A 21,842-nucleotide genomic window follows, 5' to 3' on the forward strand; every position below is an offset into this window, starting at 1 on the left:
TCACCATCACAGCCAGCAATTCAGGATGGAACTACTTTGAGGCAGCTATTGTTTCTCCCCGTCTCATTGCACATTAATAGGACCCAAGCCGTGTTCACCTAGTGTTATACATGAACATAGCACCTAAGCAAGAAAAAGCTATTTTCTTTTAGCAGTGCAAACAAAACCTTCAGCAGAGGTGTCAGGTAGCTGCTATCTGGTTAGCTACCCATTGTTCTATTGATAGGCTGCTGATGGGCTGCTGGGTGGGGGGAAGGAAGGGGGGATATCACTCCAACTTGCAGTGTAGCAGTAAAGAGTGACTGAAGTTTATCAGAGCATCTGATTTTCTCAGATTCACTGTCATCTGGTATGGTGCCTATAGATTGGAGAAAAGCTGATGTTATTCCAATATTTAAAAAGGGATTACGATCTCAGCCTGGCAATTATAGGCCAGTAAGCTTGACATCTGTGGTGGGCAAATTATTTGAAGGCTTGTTAAGGGATCACATTCAAAATGTTGTCCTAATGAATGGCATTATGAGCAACAATCAGCATGGCTTTATGAAGGATAGGTCATGTCAGACGAATTTGATTGCATTTTATGATGTGGTAAGTAGTGATGGGCGAATTTGCGTCGTTTTGCTTCGCCGGAAAATTTGCGAATTTCGCGCGAAATTCGCGAAACGGCGAAAAATTCGCGAAACGGCGCCGGCGTCTCGTTTTTGACGCCGGCGCCCGTTTTTGACGCCGGTGCCCGTTTTTTCGACGCCGGCGCCCGTTTTTGACGCCGGCGTCCGTTTTTTCTAAAAAAAAAATTTTGACGCCAGCGAATTTTTGCCGCGAATCTATTCGCTGGCGGCGAATCTCGCAAATTCGCCGCGAATTCGCGCCTGGCGAATAAATTCGCCCATCACTAGTGGTAAGTAAGATTCTGGATAGTGGGGGGGCAGTAGATGTGATCTATTTGGATTTTGCCAAAGCGTTTGATACTGTGCCCCATAAATGACTGCTTTCAAATCTAAGGTCTGTTGGGCTTAATGAAGTCGTTTGCACGTGGATAGGAAACTGGCTACAGGATCGGGTACAGAGGGTGGTTGTTAATGGGACATTCTCTACTTGGAGTAAGGTTCTTAGTGGGGTCCCCCAGGGCTCAGTATTGGGTCCACTTTTATTTAACTTGTTCATTAATGACTTAGGGGAGGGTGTTGTAAGTAATGTATCAGTGTTTTCAGATGACACAAAATTATCCAGCCCAATCAATTCCATCCAGGATGTGGCACTTGCAACATGATCTTGACAAACTGGCAATCTGGGCAGCTAAGTGGCAAATGAGATTCAATGTTGATAAATGTAAAGTCATGCACCTGGGATGTAAAAATATCCAAGCCACTTATACCCTTAATGGGACTGCACTAGGCAAATCCATTATGGAAAAGGACCTTGGAGTCCTTGTAGATGATAAACCTGGCTGTAGCAAGCAATGCCAGTCAGCAGCATCAAGGGCAAATAAGGTCTTGAGCTGTATTAAAAGGGGCATAGAGTCAAGGGAGGAGGGGGTCATTCTTCCACTGTATAGAGCACTTGTAAGGCCCCGTCTAGAATATGCCGTACAGTTTTGGTCTCCATCACTCAAACAGGACATTTTTGTATTAGAGAGGGTACAGAGAAGGGCAACTAAGCTGGTAAAAGGTATTGAAAATCTTAGCTATGAGGAAAGACTGGCCAAATTGGAGATGTTCACGCTGGAGAAGAGGCGCTTAAGGGGTGATATGATGACTATGTATAAATATATAAGGGGATCATATAATAATCTCTCTAATGCTTTATTTACCAGTAGGTCTTTCCAGCTTTCCAGCTGACACGAGGTCACCCATTCCGATTAGAAGAAAAGAGGTTCCGCCTAAATATTCGGAAGGGGTTTTTTACAGTGAGAGCTGTGAAGATGTGGAATTCTGTCCCTGAATCAGTTGTACAGGCTGATACATTAGATAGCTTTAAGAAGGGGTTGGATGGCTTTTTAGCAAGTAAGGGAATACAGGGTTATGAGAAATAGATCATAGTCCAAGTTGATCCAGGGACTAGTCCGATTGCCATTTTGGAGTCAGGAAGGAATTTTTCCCCCTCTAAGGCAAATTGGAGAGGCTTCAGATGGGTTTTTGCCTTCCTCTGGATCAACTGGCAGATAGGTAGTTAATAAAAAAAAAAAAAAAGGTTGAACTCGATGGACATGTGTCTTTTTTTCAACCTTACTTACTATGTTACTATGTTACTATGTAAGTCACATGGTTGGGGGCACCTGGGAAATGTACATCATGTAGCCCCATGCCAAATTTCAAAATTAAATATAAAATCTGTTTGCTCTTTTAAAAAAATGGATTTCAGTGCAGAATTCTGCTGGAGTAGTATTATTAACTGATGTGTTTTGAATAAACATGTTTTCCAGTGACAGTATCCCTAAAAGTTTGCATCAATCTACCACATTAAGCCTATTGATGTTCCAGGCAGCCTTATTACTTGACAAATCAGTTCAGGTAGGCTTTTTGCATTTGTTAAGCAAACAAAAGTCATGTCGCTGTTAAATTTCCGCCGGCTAGTGAATTGCCATTTTCCTATGGCACCTTGCCAGTTTAGTTATTGTGCAGCCAAAAGGAAGAAGTTGTGTTTCTTGAATGCAAGGCTTTTAAAGGATTTAGTTTGAAGCAATAAAAGCAAATGCCGAACACTTAATACAGGGGAACTTCTCAAAAGTCATCTGAAGGGGTAACATCAATAATTTATGCTCTACTAGGACACGCAACACAATTATTATTGGGAATATTGTCTCAGCTTGCAGAAACCTTCCTCATGCTGCCAATAACTCAAGCTGGTTGGCCAAAGGCTTTCCCAATCATTCCAAGTGCACTTCTTTTGTGTTAAAATAAACTTGCAATATGCTACAGAGGCAAGAGTGGGATTGCTATTATGTTATTGGGAAATGGTCAAATGGGAAAAGCCACTATTAAAGTTATTCATGTTAAGCATTTTTACTTCACTCATTAGCTTCTCTAAAAAGAGACCATTAGTAATGTGTGTTGCTATTGCAGGATCCACACTCAACCATACCCACATCTTCTCGCTCTGTACTCTACTTCTATGCGAGCCTCTTGTTGGAATCTTTGGGAACAGTGGAGGAATGTTCTTCCCTAGTCTGACCTGCACCCAACCCTAACCTGCAATGGTTGGCCAAATCTCATTGGTCACCTCGGGTTTCATGTCAACCTGCAGATCACTGGATACCATTAAACTTACTATGTCAGTTTAGGGATTCCCCATGTATTGAGCATGCTCTACAAGTAACTGTGAGAGTAAGAGCATTCCTTTTTGTATACCATCATATAGGTCTATATAACCATATTCTAAGAATTGGGGGGCCATATGGGGGTTTGGGCCCCTTAAAAAGCTGATTTAACAAACTATGTCAGTATAGTGATTCCCCATATATTGAGCATGTTCAAGTAACTGCAATGGGCTTATTAATCAATGTACCAATTGCATTTTTTGCACTTAAAATCATGAAAACTTGAAGGTCAGCATCTAAGAGCTTAAGAGATTGTATAAAAGTCAATTGAAGTTGTCAGGCAAACCTGGTGGTTATTTTTTTTTTCAAATTTATAGATTCATTGAAAATAATGAGTAGAATAAAAATTTTGGGTATCAGGATTTTTTTCCCAGCAATTTTACTTAATTTTTTTTTATGTTCAGATTTTTAATAAATAAGCAAACATTCGAAATTGCGAATTTAGAAAAAAACTCTCAAATTACACATTCAAATTTATGTTTTTATTATGTTTTATGGGATTTGTTATCCGGAAAATTACTATCCAAAAATATCCGAATTAAGGAAAGCTCATATCCCATAGACTCGATTTACTTCATTTTTCTCTGTAATAAAAGTAGCTTGAACTTGATCCCAACTAAGATATAATTAATCCTTACTAAAAGCAAAACCAGCCTATTGGATTTATTTAATGTTTACATGATTTTCTAGAAGAAGGTATGAAATGGCTGTGCTCTTGTGCTCTTCCCTATAATATATGAGTAATATGTGAATAAGTAATGGAATTGTTGGTCAAGATTTTCTAGAAGAAGGTATGAAGATCCAAATTACTGAAAGATCCATTATTCGAAAATCCCCAGATCCCAAGCATTTTGCAAATGGGGTCTTGACTTGGATGCTCTCAAACATGATTGATTGTCTCTGATTTAAGGAGATAAAAATAGATGACAATATGTAATGTACCATTGCAGTAAAACAGCCATGAAGGCAATTGTTTCATAAGCATGGATTGGATATATTGCAAGTGGTTGTGTTTAACCTTTGCTCTTCCCTTTAATATATGAGTTATATGAGAGTTCAGTAACTCAACTCTGTCTCTTTAGGTCTCCAGTTATCTTCTGATGAAGACCATGAAGAAGCCCTTACACTAAAAGGTAAAGAAAGACATATTTTATTCTGTTTTTGTGGTTACAGAGACATGTGACTGATTATTGCAACTTATGTTTTAGGGCTATTATTTTTCTGGTATGTCATTGTAACATAACATGATAACAAAATAGAGGTTATTGTTGGAGATGACTCGACATTGTAACTTGTAGTGTCCTTCACTCTTTTTTTTGTTGTATCTTTTCTTATTGACTTTATGTTATTTGTACTGTGTATATAAGTGTAAATTAACTTTTAGTATGATGTAGAGAGTGGTATTCTGTGATAATTTGTGATTGCTTTTCATTTTTATTATTTGTGGTTTTCGAGTTATTTAGCTTTTTATTCTCTCGTTTGCAATTACAGCAAACTGGTTGCTAGGGTCCAATGCAGTATACCCATTTGAATAGGAGAGGCCTGAATAGAAAGATGAATAATAAAAAGTAGCAATAACAATAGATCTTCAGTCTTATAGAGCATTTGTTTTTAGATGGGGTCAGTGACCCCCATTTGAAAACTCAAGAGTCAGAAGAAGAAGGCAAATAATTCAGAAACTATAAACAATAAATAATGAATACCAACTGAAAAGTTACTTAGACTTGGTCATTCTATAACTTACTAAAAGTTAACTTAAAGGTGAACCACCCTCTTAAGCCTGTGGTTCTTATAGGGCACATATGAGTAGTAACTAGAAAATACCCTTATAGTCTGTGAGTTCATTTGTGAATCACTCACATTGAGAGTATTTATAGCAATTTAAAGAGGGATTTTGTCTTGGGCCCTCATGGGAAGATTCTGCATGCCTCTGAATGCAAAAAACTAGAGCATGAATACTGTTCTTGAATATCCTTTAATAAGATTAAGTGCAACCCATGGTGAACCACAGCATTGATGTCACTAGAACATAAGTTACAAGGCAGTTCTTTCTTAGTGTAGACACATTCAGGCACAGAAGGGGTAGTAATGTTCAGTATCATGAAACCAGGGAAAATATGCCTGAATTTGGACAGTTAATGCTCTATTCGTAGCTTCACAGTAAACTAGTGGATTACTTGGCTCTTGTGGATGATTACTGGTTGGAAATAGTTCGGTGAGTGATGTTGGAATACTTATCTTGCTGCTCTTGTGTCATGCTGTCTGGGGCTGTTACAGTAATGACAAGCCTGCTAGAGAATGTCACTGTGAACTGAATTGCTGTCTTGCTTTTCTTCTAATTGCCTTGTCCTACATTTCATGTATCAAAGTATCCGACGGACTAATAAAGTTCTTATCTTCTCTTGTTTACTGATGTGTTTCATTACCTGCACCCAGCAGTGCTGTTCATCAGCATCTGTTCAAAGAAGCATAAAAAGACTCTGCCTGTAATATTACTGATAAAATGGCCACTAAGACCTTTTATTATCTGCTTCTAATTGGTTTACAGAAATAGGGAATTACTGTATATCGATATCCCAACTGATATGAAATGATCGGATCCATCACAACCATGCGTGTCTTCAACCAAAGTATTTTTAGGTGGTGATAATAACCTTACTTGAGGCTGGTTGGATTAGTCCAAAGAGGTCTGGTATAAATTCTGGATTGGTCATTTACAAATGCAGCGGTTGCACTAAGATGGGCAAAAATATTGTATTTATTGATACCATTCTTTGAAGGTGCTTGTGTCCAAACATGCTCCGAACACCTCTGTATAGTTGGGTTAAGCGCCATTGCATCCATCCTGACTTTTGTACGTGAACAAGTACACTTACTGATGCACATTGTTATGTTTTGGGTAGCCAAGGATGAGTAGAGTATAACAGTGCTTTAATAGTCATGCAGGCATTACACAACAGTAATCTTTCACTTTCACTTTTAAGCTACCAGGAAGTATGCACAGTATAAGTATGAGCACAGTGACATCTACAGGCCATTTGCATAAACACCACATATTCCCCCTATAATAGGAAAGCATTTGGGCAAATGTAATAAACAACAACAATGCATCTTAAAGCAATAATATACATTATTCACCTACATTATTCACATATAATGCAGGTAGTTTTCTGATTCTCTCAGTACGCCTTATAGGTTCACTTTTTTCAGGCCTATTGCAGTTGACATCAGGAGTAGGAAAATGTTCTTCATCAAATGGAGCTTCTACAAAGTCATATCTAACAGGAACAAGACGACTTGCATTCCATATGCGTCCATCAGACAGTTCATACAGTATGTGTATGGTCCTCGCTGGCGTCTCACTTCAAGTGGTGTAGTAAATTTAGATTGTCCTTGTTTCAGTATTCCTGGTTTCTTAATTCTGACTAAAGATCCAGGCTGAAAGTGCACTTCTCTTGCACCACATTTTCTGTCAGTATAAGCCTTACATTTGGCTTGTTGGTGTTTCACAATGTCAGCAGTAGATGATTTTGTAGGCATAGTATTTTGTGGAAGTTTGATGTCTGCAACATGTTATTTTGTGCGCATCTGTCTGCCATGTAATAATTCAGTTGGAGATGATTGGGTTGTTGCATGTTGCTCTGTAGTTATGTAGGAACTCTGTTGTAAATACTTTCCAAGATTTCCCAGTAAGATTTCCCAGTAAGATGTAGTGTTTTTTTTAGACTTCTGTTGAATCGCTCGATTTCTCCATTTGCTTGTGGGTAGTACACTGAAGATTTCCTATGCACAATATTCCTCTCTCTCAGAAAGGCTTCAAACTCATATGAGACAAACTGTGGTCTGTTGTCTGATATTAACTCCTTTGGATTACCTTCTCTGCTGAAGACTGTAGACAGAAATGTTATTACTGTAGCTGATGTTATATGAGAAACAAAAGCAATTTCTGTCCATTTACTGTAATAGTCCATCAAGGTTATAGCAAATCTGCAGTCTATAGGAGCATCTGTAAAATAACTGACAATATCAATAGCAAGTTTTTCCCATGCTGAATCAGGAAATGATAGTGGTTTGACATCTGGTCTAACCTTAACTTTGTGTACAACATTCTTTGCACAGCCCAGTGAAGTGTTGCTTTGTGGTGAAATTTAAGACACTGGCTGTGTGGCAGGCACTGGTGCTGTAGTAATGAGACAATCAACTAATTGTAGGTTTAATGCAGCTAAGAGATCCCTTCCAAGTATAGCAGTACCCTTATTCACAATGTAAAAGTCACATTTTGCAGTTTTTTATTCAAATTGTACAGTCACTGGCAAGCAACCAAGCAATGGGATTGGATCCTTTAAGTAACTGACCAGTTTCAGGGCAGGTGCAACAAGCGGATCTTTTGCAAAGTATTTCCAGAAAATATCCTTTGGTAGTATAGAAACAGCTGAACCTGTATCAAACATCAGGTTAATGGAGTATCCCTTGTCAGCAGAAGCAGTACTGACACTGACAGTGCATATAAACTTGTCTGGAATAAATGTACCAGCTTTATCCACACTTAATACTGTGACATTTATAGTAATGTCTCATGAACATCGGCAGATCTTAGCAAAATGTCCTACTTTTGTGCAATTGCGGCACCGTTTAGCTTTTGCAGGACATGTAACATGATTTGCAGTGTGTTGTGTTGAACCACAGCAAAAGCAGTATTTTAATTTGTATTTGCTGTATGGTTTTGCAATGTAGGTGAATCCCTCTCCTTAGCACTGTATTTTGCCTGTGACTGTGCATTATTATGCCACAGTGTTGAATTCACAATCCGTACATTCCCAACAGTTCCTGACTGAGAGTTTTAGCCTCTGCCACTGCTGCCTCAATTTGGCTAGCAACTGTAATAGCCTTTGCAAGGGTTAAATCCTGCTCTAGGAGAAGTCTCTCTCTAATGCGAGATGAGTTTGTTTTTTTCACTATTTGGTCTCTTAGCATTTCATCTGTTAGATTCCCAAACTCACAGGTAACAACCAACTCTCTCTTTGAGAGTTGGAAACTGTTCTGTGGATTCGCCATTACATTGTTTACATAATTTATATCTTTCAGCAACCACATTTACTCTTGGCCCAAAAAAGTTCTTTATAACAGTAAGAGCAGTTTCATAAGTATCATCAGGTAATGGTAATGTATAGAATATATGCTGTCCCTCTGCTCGCAGGCAGTGAATAAGTAAAGCAGGCTTTCTAGCAGCAGAAATCTCCCCTTGGTCAGAAACAATAATGTAATTTTCAAACGTACGGATTCAAGCAGTAAAAGGTATGGTAGGCTCACCAGGATTTAGAAGAAAAGGTGCAGGCTGCTGCAGAGGTAGAAGATCCATCCTTGTCACCATTTGTTATGTTTAGGGTAGCCGAGGATGAGTAGGGTATAACAGTGCTTTATTAGCAGAGTCATGCAGGCATTACACAACAGTAAGATTTCCCTTTCACTTTTCAGCTACCAGGAAGTATGCACAGTATAAGTATGAGCACAGTGACATCTACAGGCCATTTGCATAAACACCACACACATTTTAACCAGTAGCTCTGATAGATGTTGATGTCAGCAACCTAGTCGATTCCTGGTATCTGGGTGTTGGAACACCAAGTCCCAGCAGTGATTTAACCTCAGCAAAACATTAAACAATTAATCTCTATCAATACAGACACTGACATATGATGACTGTGCTAAAAGGCATAGCCATAAAATGAACTCCCTCCCAATGTCAAAGAAACTTATCAGAGAACAGATAATGTACATAAATAGTGAGAATTCAGATTATATAAAGGTACATTATCTGGAAACCCTTTATCCAGGAAGCTCCAAATTAAAGGAAGGCCAACTTCCTTAGAATGCGAATTTAAGAAAAAAATCCTTTTCCCTGTAAAAATAAAACAGTAGCTTGTACTTGATCCAAGCTTAGATATACTTAATCCCTATTGGAAGCAAAACCAGACTAAAAATTGACTATTTGAATATCAAAATTTATCATGTACTGTCTCTTAAAAACTTCGACTTCAACCATTCACCATCTAAAACCTGCCAATGGGGGACCTCCTAGAACCAATTTGGAGTAATTTGGTGGACTTTGGAAAATCAAAGTTTTTTGGGGCAAATCCTTTGATTCGAATTCGAATGAATGCATTAGAGCGTCGATTAGAACGATTCTAATTCAGCCTATTTACCCGTAGTTACAGTTATGGGAGTTCAAAAAAACTTGCATTACTTCAAAATTTGACCCTTGATAAATCTGCCCCTTAAAGTATGGAGATTCATATTATGAAAAGACACTATACAAGTATTATATGTGTGATGGGACAGGACAATAAGATTAATTGGAGGAAAATAATCTTCTAATCACTAAATTTTCATAAAATATAAATGTGGAACCCCCCAGAAATCATTGAACATACAAAGAAAACAAAAAAGGGACTGTACAGGTATGGGATCTGTTATCAGGAAATCTAGAAAGCTCCAAATTATGGGAAGGCCATCTCCCATAGACTCAATTTTAATCAAATAATTTTAATTTTTAAAAATGATTTGCTTTTTCTCTGTAATAATAAAACAGTAGCTTGTACTTGATCCCAACTAAGGTATAATTAATCCTTGTTGGAAGCAAAACCAGCCTATTTGGGTTCATTTAATGTTTATATGATTTTCTAGTAGACTTAAGGTATGAAGATCCAAGTTACAGAAATATGCATTATCCATAAAACTCCAGCATTCTGGATAACAGGTCCCATACCTGTACAAGCCATAAGGAGCTTAATTCCTTCCTCCAATCACGCAGTGTTTCTTTGGTAAGGCAGGGGTTAAACTAGAGAGTTAGAACTTGTTCACTTATTAAGAGGGTGGTTAACACTTTCAGGGACAAAGCAAATACGTTTTATTATAAAGGGAGATGTTTTTATTCTATATATGAGGAATACAGAATATTTTTTAAGCCTCTCCAATAGGTGAACCAAGAAAATAAAGCTGTTTATTGGCCACTCCTAATCTTTGGAGGGGAATTAAAAACAAAGCAGAGAGTTTGTGGGTTTGGCTAAAATGAAACAATAAAGCTTATTGTACTAATGATACCTGCAAACGTTTTTGCTATTAAGCTAGCCTGAGCTTCGAAGTGTTTGTGTTCCCTTCTCTGATATCTTTGCATTCTCCTCTTACCTTTAATGGGTTCCCCCTATTTTCAGTACTCTGAGCACCATACTTAATTGTTCCTCTTGAAGCAATATAGCTTCATATTCCAGAATAATCACTGCTGTGAAGCAGTCAGACCTACCTCATCTCCCTTGAGCTTTCCCTGGTTTTCTTATCTTAGGTAACGGGCCTCAAAATATGTTTTCCAAGCAATTCATTATTCCGTTCATACTTGGCCTCAACTTTTTTAATTGCTGTATTTGTTTGTCAAATCTAATTATTTCTGATGTCTTAAATACAGATTTAAAACCGCTTTGAAACTTCTCTGAGAAACATCGAGAAGCACATAATTTAGCCAAGCTGGAACATATTTTCTATTTGGATTTGCTTAGTGAAAATCTTTGTCTGTCCTTCTATAAAACTATTTTAACTTAATCTATCCTAATAATAAACCTGCTTATTCCCTCCCAAAACCCTCCTGTCATCTTCATCAATATGAGTGTGACCATGTTGTTACTTCCCCTATTAGCTCAAGAAGTCCCATGTTGTATCCTAATACCTTGGGGAGGAATGTGCCCATTTGCAGTAGTGATGGGTGAATCTGACCCATTTTGCTTCACCGAAAATACGCAAAACGGCAAATGCAATGCTTTGAAGTCTATGGGCAACAAAAGTTTTTTGACACAGAACAATTTTTTCCTCCATTGGGCATCATTTTCTTGGCAAAACTTGGTGAAAATCTTGACTAATCACTAATTATAAGCATTATAAACATGACAAAAAGTCCATGGGGGACTGAGATTGGCTATTTGGTAGCCTCTATTTGGGCTGGCAGACTACAGGAGGGTCTATTTGGCACTACACATGGTTTTTATGCAACCAAAACTTGCCTCTAAGCCTTGAATTAAAAAATAAGCACCTGCTTTGAGGCCACTGTGAGCACATGGCTCTTTCTCTTTGGTCTCCACCTGGTGCCAGTGGGTAGTTGTGCTGGGGAGCTTGAAGCATAAGGCCCCAGTAAGAAGCTTAGTGACATAACTGAAGTCAACCCTTAGTGAAGTGAAGGAAACTGGGTCCCCATGAATAAAGTATAGAAGGTGGATAGCAGATTGTGATCTAGCACACTATAAGAGTTTTATGTTAGATGGATTAGATCACCACTATGTCTCCATTGGGGAGACATAGTTTTTCCTGGTATATACTTTGCCAAAAGAGAGAGTCCAGACCACTAAAAGGATTTCACACTACTGGTAAATGTGACTGATCCACCCATTTTATCCAAGATCCACTGGAACCCTTTACCCTTTATTCAAGCACTGCATATGGTTAGAGTTATGGATCAGCTTCATCTGACCCTTCCTCCACCTATTGTAAGGACTCATCAGAGAAAGATAGAGAGGTTCATGAATGTAATGGAGTTCTGCCTAAGAGCAGCTGGATTTAGTCAAGACATCCAACAGAGGATGAATGGATTAGGCACAATGATCCTCTCAGACCAAAATGATTTGGGAGTGTTCCCTGGGAGGAGAAGGGTTCTGATTCAATGGCATTGATGATTAGAGATATAGTCTCAGCCTAGATTTGCACTGAGAACTAGGATTAGATCACATCTGATCTACTCCTCCAGTCCCAAAACCTCAGAAAAGATGGCTACAACATAAAATCACGTGCTAGTCCTTCAGGCCTACAGGCAGAGCAAATGTAGATTCCCAATTAAATAGACCATCAATGGTCGACACTTAAAGTCCTTGGATATCATCAGAAGCAGAGGAGAATGGAGGCATTTGGGCTGAGGAGGAATGGGGGGGGGGGGGGCGAGACAGAACAGGAGTGTGGAAGGTGTGGCCTAGGTGTACCTGGATCATTTTAGATACAGTTTGGTATCACTGATTTTAATTAATGCTCCACAATGTATTGTTCTCTTGCACAAGATGGAAAACAAATTACATACAGGTATGGGACCTGTATTTCAGAATGCTCAGGACCTGGGCTTTCCTGAAAAAGGGGTCATTCTATAATTTGGATCTCCATACTTTGTCTAGTAGAAAGTCATTTAAACATAAAATGACCCCTATAGATTTGTTTACCACCAATATGGTTCCGGTACTGTTTTATTATTACAGAGAAAAAGTAAATATGTTTGAAATGTTTAATTAACTGATTAAAATGGAGTCTATGGGAAATGGCCTTCCCATAAGTCAGAGCTCCACTGACCTAATATTTTGTTCCACAGTTATTCGCCAGTTTGGTTTCCACAGATTTTACACATTTCTTAATCAGCAATGCTATTTACTAGTGTAGGGGATTAAAAAATACTTCCTAATTTATATTGCAATCCTATAAGGTTTGGCCACAGAAAGGCCCCTTAGATTATACAGCAGCTATACTCTTCTTCCTGGGTCAAAGTATGACCCATAGCTTTCCCAAGTGTGGCCATTAGATGGCAGTTTGTAATAATATATAAGCTGAGCACACATATGCTCAGCGTCCAATTTGCCAGTCCGCTTACCTGAGCAGGCAGGAAGGGTTTGCACTTGGAACTTAGTCAAGGTCAGGTCTAGCAAGTGATAGGCTACTCACTTTAATAGGACACTCTAGGAGTGATAGATAGTCAGGGCTATTTAGCCAAGCAGCACAGTCTCCACCAAGGAGTGTTGCTGTTCTATGTCCCTGCTTATGTCTTATTGAACTCCTATGTGGATTTGTTGTAATAAATCAGTTCTATGGTTAAGTTCAAATAACTTAATAATACTACTGATTACCTTGTGTTACACCCTGCCTCACACCATTGCGTGGGCTCACCCCCTGAGAATTATAGTTCTCACCCAGAGCAAATATTGGGGTAAAGCTCAATGGTGCCATTTATTTCACTATAGCCTTACACTGGTTTCAGAAACCAGAAAATAGGTCTGTTATCAAAATCAAAAGAGTCAAAATTGTTTCAGCATTAAACTGCGCATTTAAAGCTTTAGTTATACTTTCTGCTTCCAACCTTTGTGATTAACTTCATTACCTATGTCATATGTGTAATGTAGGCAAGTTCAAAAAGCAGAAGTTTGACCACAAAAAAAGGAAACCAGAAAAGTCCCTAATGACTCACAAAACTGAGGCAGAAGTAATATATTACTGCTCGTCTGCAATTCACTCAACTAACTAATCATTTCCATTCTTCAGGGCTTACTGGGTGATTATGATCAGAAAATCTATTAATTAAACCCAAACACTTTAAGCATTACTGCAATATCAGATAGTAACTTGTCATTTTCTTTTTTTTTTTTCTTTTTTTTTTTTCTTTTCCCTGACTACCAGAGAGGAATATCAAAGCGAATATAATAGTAAGGCTAACATCTCTTTATGAATGTGTTCATTTGTCTCTTTATGTGGAATTTGCTTAACTGAAAGTAAGCAGCCATGATTGCTTTGATGACATAATCAATGGTTTCTTGAAAAATTATAGAATTCCTCATACTTTGGGGAAGTAAGCCATAGCATAAATTCTGATTTTATTTTTTTTTCAGGCCCTACTCGAAGCCTGTTCAATTTGGGTCAGTGGGGAAGGGGTATTTCTTATTGACTCCAAAATGGCAATGGGATCAGTCCCTGGATAAACTTGTACTACGAGCTATCTTCCATAACCCTGTATTCCTTCACTTGGTAAACACCATCCAACCCCTTCTTAAAGCTATCTAATGTATCAGCCTGTACCACTGATCCAGGGAGAGATTTCCACAACTTAACCCCCTCCTCCTGCAAATTGGTGCCCCTTTTAATACAGATGAAAACTTTGTTTTCTACACAACTAACAGCTACTGACTAGCATCTGCCATTTATAGTCAATAGACACATTTTCAATGCCAGAAACAACCTGTGCATTACGAAATACTGCAAGGAAATGTGTTTTGTTTTAAAATTATTACAATTAGAATGAAATAATATGAGAAGTTCAGGTAAATACAGTATGTTATGAAATAGATGTAATCATCTTAGAGTTTCATTTTCCCAAACATGTGATTAATATATTGTTAATACAATAATTGTTCAAAAACAGTTTTCAGCATAGATTGCAAATTCTGCGGAAGGAAACAAGTTTCCTTTACATTATTTTATTGTCTTTTCCTGATCACCTTGTAACTCACCAACTGTGATCAAAGTGGTGAGGAAATCAATGCAAGGGGGCCAAGGTCAGGCCAACTCCCACTCCCAGCTCCTGAAAAACATGTTGTTAATCTAAATGTTGATATGATAGAGACAAATAATTGCTAATTTAGGTTAAAACTTCAATAAGACCTTTTTATTTAAAAATAGAAAAAAAAATGAATGGCAACTGTGAAGACAGACAAAAGGAATGGTTTCTTAAGGCCATGGTAATTGAAAAAAAAAAACACAGAGGCACAGATTTTATCTGGTACCCATTGTAAGCAGCAGTCCTGCCATGCTTTATGACTGAGATTCTAGCTATCTGTATAACAGGTTCTTGAATAGGCTTCTGAATTAAGTCAAGGTGATCACAGGGATGAAATATCGCAACAAGATGTATTAGGTGAATTTATTATATTGACTAGAACCTAGATTATAATATCACATATTTTTTTTATTATTTTACCATTGTTTAAATTATACATATGAAGGTGGTTGTCTGTATTCCTTGTGAGGCCTTTCTTATAAGCCCAAAAAAATGTATGATTATCTTGACCTGTATCATTAAATCTCTATAGACACACCAAACACAAAATTAGGTCCTCACACTGAACCATGAACTCCCAGGTACAATGGAGTTAGCTTTAGGTGGTCTCTATAAGGAAGAGGTCCTCAACCCTTTTTTTACCTGTGAGCCACATTCAAATGTAAAATTGGCTTGGAAGCAACAAAAGCATGAAAAAAGTATCTGGGGTGCCAAATAAGGGCTGTGAGTGACTATTTGGTATTCCCTGTATGGACTAGCAGCTTACAGGAGGCTCTGTTTGGAAGTACACCTGGATGTTATGCAACCAAAACTTGCTTCCAATTAAAAAATAAGCACCTTCTTTGAGGCCACTGGGAGCAACATCCAAGGAGTTGGTGAGCAACATGTTGCCCATGATCCACTCATTGGGCATAAGTACTATAAGGGTTAGCCAACCAAAGACTGTATCTTCTTCACAGTTGGGAGAGGACATGTTTCCCTTTCTAGGTCAGTTGTGTAGTGGGTCAGGGGTATCAGGTTTCATTAGTCTTTTAAGATGGAATTCACCATTTGCTCAGTCCCTTTGGACCCTCCCTCCCCCTTGATGGAGGCGGAGGTTGGAGTTGGAGAGTCTGAGGGGTCATCAGTAGAAGTTAGTGTGAGGAAATATCTGTAATAGCTTACTCTAGAAGAGAGAGATGTAATCAGGGTAGGATATTGTGGGGTAGAGTGCGCTAATAATTGCAGAAAAAATATTTCCAGGGACCTGTGTGGAGAGACAATATATAGAGTAGTACGCTCAAAAGAAAATCCTTACAGACTTTTCATGGAACTACTCACAAATTTGAAGTACAAATGCGTGTATATTGTCTCCGATGTAATCCTGCAATACAGAGGCTTCAAATGGTGTTATATCGTCGGAACCGCCGGTTTCACCCTGCGCTATATTTTACACTTACCAGATCGTAGTGCAATGAAAGCATGTAGTCTTGCGTGTATTCCTTAGGGTGCGCTCCCTTGTCGGCAGACAGGGAACGGTGTCATCCACTTGAAGCAGCTGCTAGGCCTGGTAATTACAGCTCACCTCTTGTGCCGGCGTTCGTGCCGATCTTGAATTTCTCTGCCTTGCTAACGGTCCAGTATGTTAGGGAAAAACTTTTCACCAATAGTTTAAGGATCAGTTTCAAATAGATTTTATTTAGTTAATCTATTTGAAACTGATCCTTAAACTATTGGTGAAAAGTTTTTCCCTAACATACTGGACCGTTAGCAAGGCAGAGAAATTCAAGATCGGCACGAACGCCAGCACAAGAGGTGAGCTGTAATTACCAGGCCTAGCAGCTGCTTCAAGTGGATGACACCGTTCCCTGTCTGCCGACAAGGGAGCGCACCCTAAGGAATACACGCAAGACTACATGCTTTCATTGCACTACGATCTGGTAAGTGTAAAATATAGCGCAGGGTGAAACCGGCGGTTCCGACGATATAACACCATTTGAAGCCTCTGTATTGCAGGATTACATCGGAGACAATATACACGCATTTGTACTTCAAATTTGTGAGTAGTTCCATGAAAAGTCTGTAAGGATTTTCTTTTGAGCGTACTACTCTATATATTGTCTCTCCACACAGGTCCCTGGAAATATTTTTTCTGCAATTATTAGCGCACTCTACCCCACAATATCCAAATCTGAACACAGTGGACAGGTGGATCCACAAAAATCAGCGGTGCAGCTTTAGTATAATTTTAAGTGTTCGCGCAAACCTCAACCCCACACAGTACACATGTAATCAGGGTAGTTTGTTGACAATGAGGGTTAGTAATCCACAGTGACACCAGTATAGGGGCTCAAGTGGTTAGGCCCAGGAATAGGAGATTCATGGAGCAATACTACACTGTGAGCATCCATTGGTGCTAGGGACTAGTTCAGCTGTAAGTAAGTCTATAAGCGGGTGTTTAAAATACTATGCCTGTGTAACATCATAAGTATATGAAAGTGTCTGAAGTATATAGTTATTGATGATTGTACCAACTATTCAGTACCACCAAAGAGAGTTGTATAAGATCCAGGAAATAAAAATTAGCTGGCTAATCCCTCCTCCATCAATACATCCAAAGAAAAACTAGTCTCACCAATTATTACCATTGATGGACAGCTTAGAAAGTCAAACTAAATCATATAACTAATATTCTATTACAAAACGTAAATAAAAGCATGAATGCATATACCGACTACTGTACTAATCAGAGTGGAACTGAGGGCAGTTTTTTCATTATTTTATTTTGTGATTGCCTTTCAAATAAATATAAATAAAAAAGGTTAAAACATCAGTTGAAGTGAAACATCATTTGTGCTTTGTAGTAAATGTTCTATGGTCACAAATAGTCAAGCTGTGTCTACTTGAATTTTATCACTTATATCCCATACAGGCGGGTTTCTCAAAATCTCCATTTTATGAGCTCACTGGTTCATAAAATACTGTCTCGAAGAGGGTGATTAAAGATTTCCGTAATAATTTTTTGAAGTTCTCTACAATAAAGAGGTAAAGCATTGGGGTGAAGCAATAATGGAAACAGAATGAGCAGGTCATAATAACTTTTAAAACATCCCGAGTGGTTTTATGGAATTTTCTCTTTTCGATGCTCATTCCTTTCCATATATGGTAAGGGATAAAAAATATAAAGAACGAGACTACAGTTATGAATATGATCTTGTAAGGCTTGCTTGATCTGGTCAGATTGCCCTTCTTCATTCTGAAAGCTATTTTGAGATAACAAACCATGATTACAAAAAATGGCAGCAGAAAACTCAACACTAGGTTAAAAAAGAACACAATCCACTCAATCTGAATTCGTGATTTTTGATGATTATCCCATAGTCCATAAAATGTGTAGTCGGTGTAGCAGATGGTTGTTTTGTTGTCATCCAGCAGTCGGATCTGACGAAATGCAAAATATGGGGCACTGCACAAAATGGTGAACCCCCACATAGAAATGCAAATAATGGAGGCAAAGCGATGGGTCATGTATCTTCTGTACCAGACTGGGTGATGGACCAATGCATAACGATCAATGCTGATGATGGTGAGAAAAATGATATTTGCATACATACACAGAACAATGACTGAGTTTATCAATTTACATAGGAAGCCACCAAAGATCCAGTGGGGCGACATGAGCCTATAAACTGCCAAAAATGGTACTGTAATTGTGAAAACTGAATTACCCAGAATCAAATGAAAAAACCAAGTGGTGTTGACACTCTTGCACATTTTGAATCTGAGAACCCAAAGGTAAAGACTGTTCACAACCAGTCCAAACAGAGAAGTCATAAATAAGGCCAGAGAAGATAATATATTGACTGTTGAAATCTTTGTGTTGTTCCCTTGTAAAGTTGCACTCATGTGGAACTCTGAGCCGTTAGACATTGCGAGCTGGGGGGAAACGAAATAAGTACATTAAACTTAGTATAAATATATAAGACAGATAACTACAGATTGAAAATGCACATATACTGTATCATTTATATCCCTGGTGCAGGTATGGGACCTGTTATCCAGAATGTTTGAGGTCTGGGGTTTTCCGGATAAGGGATCTTTCTGTAATTTGGATCTCCACACCTTTAGTGGGTTATTTATTAAATTCCGAATGCAAAAATCCCCAAAAAATTGTGTTTTATTTTATAAAACCTGACTTTTAAAAAATCTCGAATTTTTCAAAATATATTAAACCCTGAGGATGTAAAAGTCAGAATCAGAAAATCTGGCATCTCAGACCTGTCGAGGTTGCATATAAGTCAATGGGAGAAGTCCAAATGATTTTTTGATGTACGCTGGTTTGCATGCAATACCCTGACGTTTTCTGAGTTTTTGGGCAAAAAGCATAAGAAATCAGAGTTTTCGTGAAAAATTTGCAAACATTTTCGGAATTTAATAATAAATACGCATAAAAAACCTGAGCGGATTTAATCAGAGTTTGTAGCAGAAAATGTTGAGATAAAATCGGACTTTGATAAATAACCCTCTAGGTCTACTAAAAAATCATATAAACATTAATTAAAGCCAAAAGAATTGGTTTGCCTCCAATTAGGATTTATTAGATCTTAGTTGGGATCAAGTACACGGTACTGTTTCATTACTACATAGTAAAAGGAAATCATTTTAAAAAAAATTAATTATTTGATTATAAAGGAATCTATGGGAGATGACCTTTCCATAATTTGGAGCTTTCTGGATAATAGGTTTCCAAATAATGGATGCTATACCTGTAGCTATTTGTTCAATAGCATTTTAAGTGAGACCAGCGACTACTTTTGACTACAAGGGCATTCGGGATATGCCATAGACAAGTAATGTGTGTTACCTTTTTTTTATCTTTGTTTTTCCAGAAAATTTATTTTGATATTGGATACATCTTGATGTACAGTATAGTAAGAGACCAGCAGGGGATAAATTATGAAGGCCTTCTCTCTGCATCTCAATGCTGCAAAAAGCCCTAATAAAAAATCTGCCATCTCAGACCTGTCGAGTTCCTGTATAAATCAATGGTAGTCGGCACCTATTTCAATTTGAAATTTTCATGGTCTGCGCTAGATTTGGCTCAAAAATATTACTTTTTCTGGGTTTTCAGGCAAAAACTCAAAAAATTAGAGTTCAGAAAAAAAAAAAAAGAAATCTAAACAATTCAGGGGAAAAAACAAAAAACTGTAGCAATTAGGATTTTTGCTTGATTTTATCCATTTTTTCCACAATCTGATGAAATCAAGTTTTTTTTTATAAATAAATAAGCTAAAGTCGGCCATGGGAGTTTGGTCATGGTTTTTTTAAAATACAATATGAGATAAATTCAGGTTTTAGTAAATCACATATTGTCTTTATGTATTCTATCAATATTTAATAAATATCCAATTTCGGAATCATTAAGAATTATCTTCTGTTTGGCAAAAACATAAAAATTTTTCCTGGAAGAATTTAGCATTTTTTCCTGCAAGTCAAATTTTTGTCTTCCTGCATTCCAAAAATTGTCTTGACTTGAACATTAATTTTTTGTAGACTTACCTTTTCCAACATTCGGAAATATTTGACCTATAGCATTAATTTACTGATTATTCCCCAGAAAGTCATCTCCAGCTATGAGCAGTCACAAAAAATTTTTTTCAATCATGTATTTATTTTATAGTTATGTTTGAGCCATACACATCCAAGTCTGAAAAGTGGGAAATTGTTTTTCATGTGGGAAAGTTATCTCAAAGTCTATGGAAAAATCTCACAAATCACAAATCATTTTTCACATATTTTTCACTCTAGGAAAGACATATATATGAGAAATTTCCTGATAACTGTCGCTATGGCCATATTCAAAGCCAAGGTTCTCCTAAGGTTCTTTTTGCTAATTAGACTTTTTTTGTTTTGAGTGATCAGTTGTAGGGGTGCTCCACACACAGATGTTCTACCGATTTAGTGAGGAATGAAAATACTTGGATGACCTAGTACAGTATCTACTAAGAAGTAGAAATACTGTAAACTGTAATTAAGGTTTATATCTGATTAGCTAAATAAACAGCTCTATTTATTGCAGTATCAATCTCTTCTATATGCTTATGTGTTCAGTCAGTTGAACTTCTTACAGCAATCTGGTATGGTATGGGATCCATTATCCTGAATAATTCAAGATTTTTAAAACTGATTACCTTTTTCTCTGTAGTAAGAAAACAGTGTCTTGTACTTGATCCAAACTAAGAAAGAATTCATCCTTATTAGAGGCAAAACAATCCTATTGGGTTTATGGATTCGTTTTAAGTAGACTATGGGGGTTATTTACTAAAACACACATTAATCAAATTTTTTATTAACACAAAGTCAAATAAACTCCCTTCCACAAATTTAACTCATTTATCAATATTTTTTCTCGAAAAAGTCTGAACAAAAAAATGTCACAACAAAATCGAGAGTCAATTCATATTGTATGATTAAAGATTAAAAAACTTGATTTTATAAGACTAAATCCCCAACTACAGTGCAGATGTCATAAAACAACTTCAGGGACAACTGCCATTGACTTTCACATGATCTTGAAAGGTTTAAGAGTATTTTTGGATTTGGATTTTAGCAGCTTTGGGGTATAATAATAATAATAATAATAATCTTAAAAAAATCTAAAAAAAAACGAGGTTTAATAAATGGGCCCCTTATTGTTTGGAGATTTAAATTACAGAAAGATTCCTTATCTTAAAACCCTCAAGTCCAAAGCAATCTGGATAATAGATCCGATACAGTATTAGTCAATTCCAGTTGCTTACTAGGTACTGTAAATCATAAACTGGATGGTTAGCCTTCTAAATCATTTTCCCTTTTCGCTTGTTTTCAGTATCCATCTTAAATTTAAAAAAATCATATTTGATCATTTTTACCTATTTGTAACCTACACCAAAAATGTCAACAATTGAAAGAATCTGTTATGTCTAAGTGATATATATATACACTGTATACATAGTTACGTGAAGTGAAGAAATATAAAAGAAATCTAAAGTACACATTTTAACAATACATTTTTAGATACTGCTGATTTTACTGCCACTTTGCTAAGTGACTCTTGTTTGATTGGATCAGAGCATAAGTCATGATTCTGTAAATTACTGATACCTGGCAGTACTGGAGAAACATTATTTATGTCATTAGAGAGATAATGATCCAGTCTTGGCA

At 37.4% G+C, this 21,842-nt stretch overlaps 2 protein-coding genes across 2 annotated transcripts in view; one reads left to right on the plus strand and one right to left on the minus strand.

Annotated features, from left to right (window-relative positions):
• The window catches only part of LOC108697058 (chemokine-like receptor 1), a 160,284-nt gene that overhangs the window by 46,729 nt on the left and 91,713 nt on the right, over positions 1–21,842 (plus strand). The window contains exon 2 of the mRNA XM_018226728.2: positions 4,402–4,452. The gene's annotated coding sequence lies outside the window, so the exon portion shown is untranslated. The remainder of the gene's footprint in view (positions 1–4,401; positions 4,453–21,842) is intronic.
• LOC121395511 (probable G-protein coupled receptor 33) lies at positions 17,595–18,569 on the minus strand. Its single transcript, XM_041569089.1, has one exon. It carries the CDS (start codon positions 18,567–18,569, stop codon positions 17,595–17,597), a length of 975 nt encoding a protein of 324 aa, XP_041425023.1.

The sequence above is a fragment of the Xenopus laevis genome, chromosome 7L (genome assembly GCF_017654675.1).
Source record: "Xenopus laevis strain J_2021 chromosome 7L, Xenopus_laevis_v10.1, whole genome shotgun sequence".
Lineage (NCBI taxonomy): Eukaryota > Metazoa > Chordata > Amphibia > Anura > Pipidae > Xenopus > Xenopus laevis.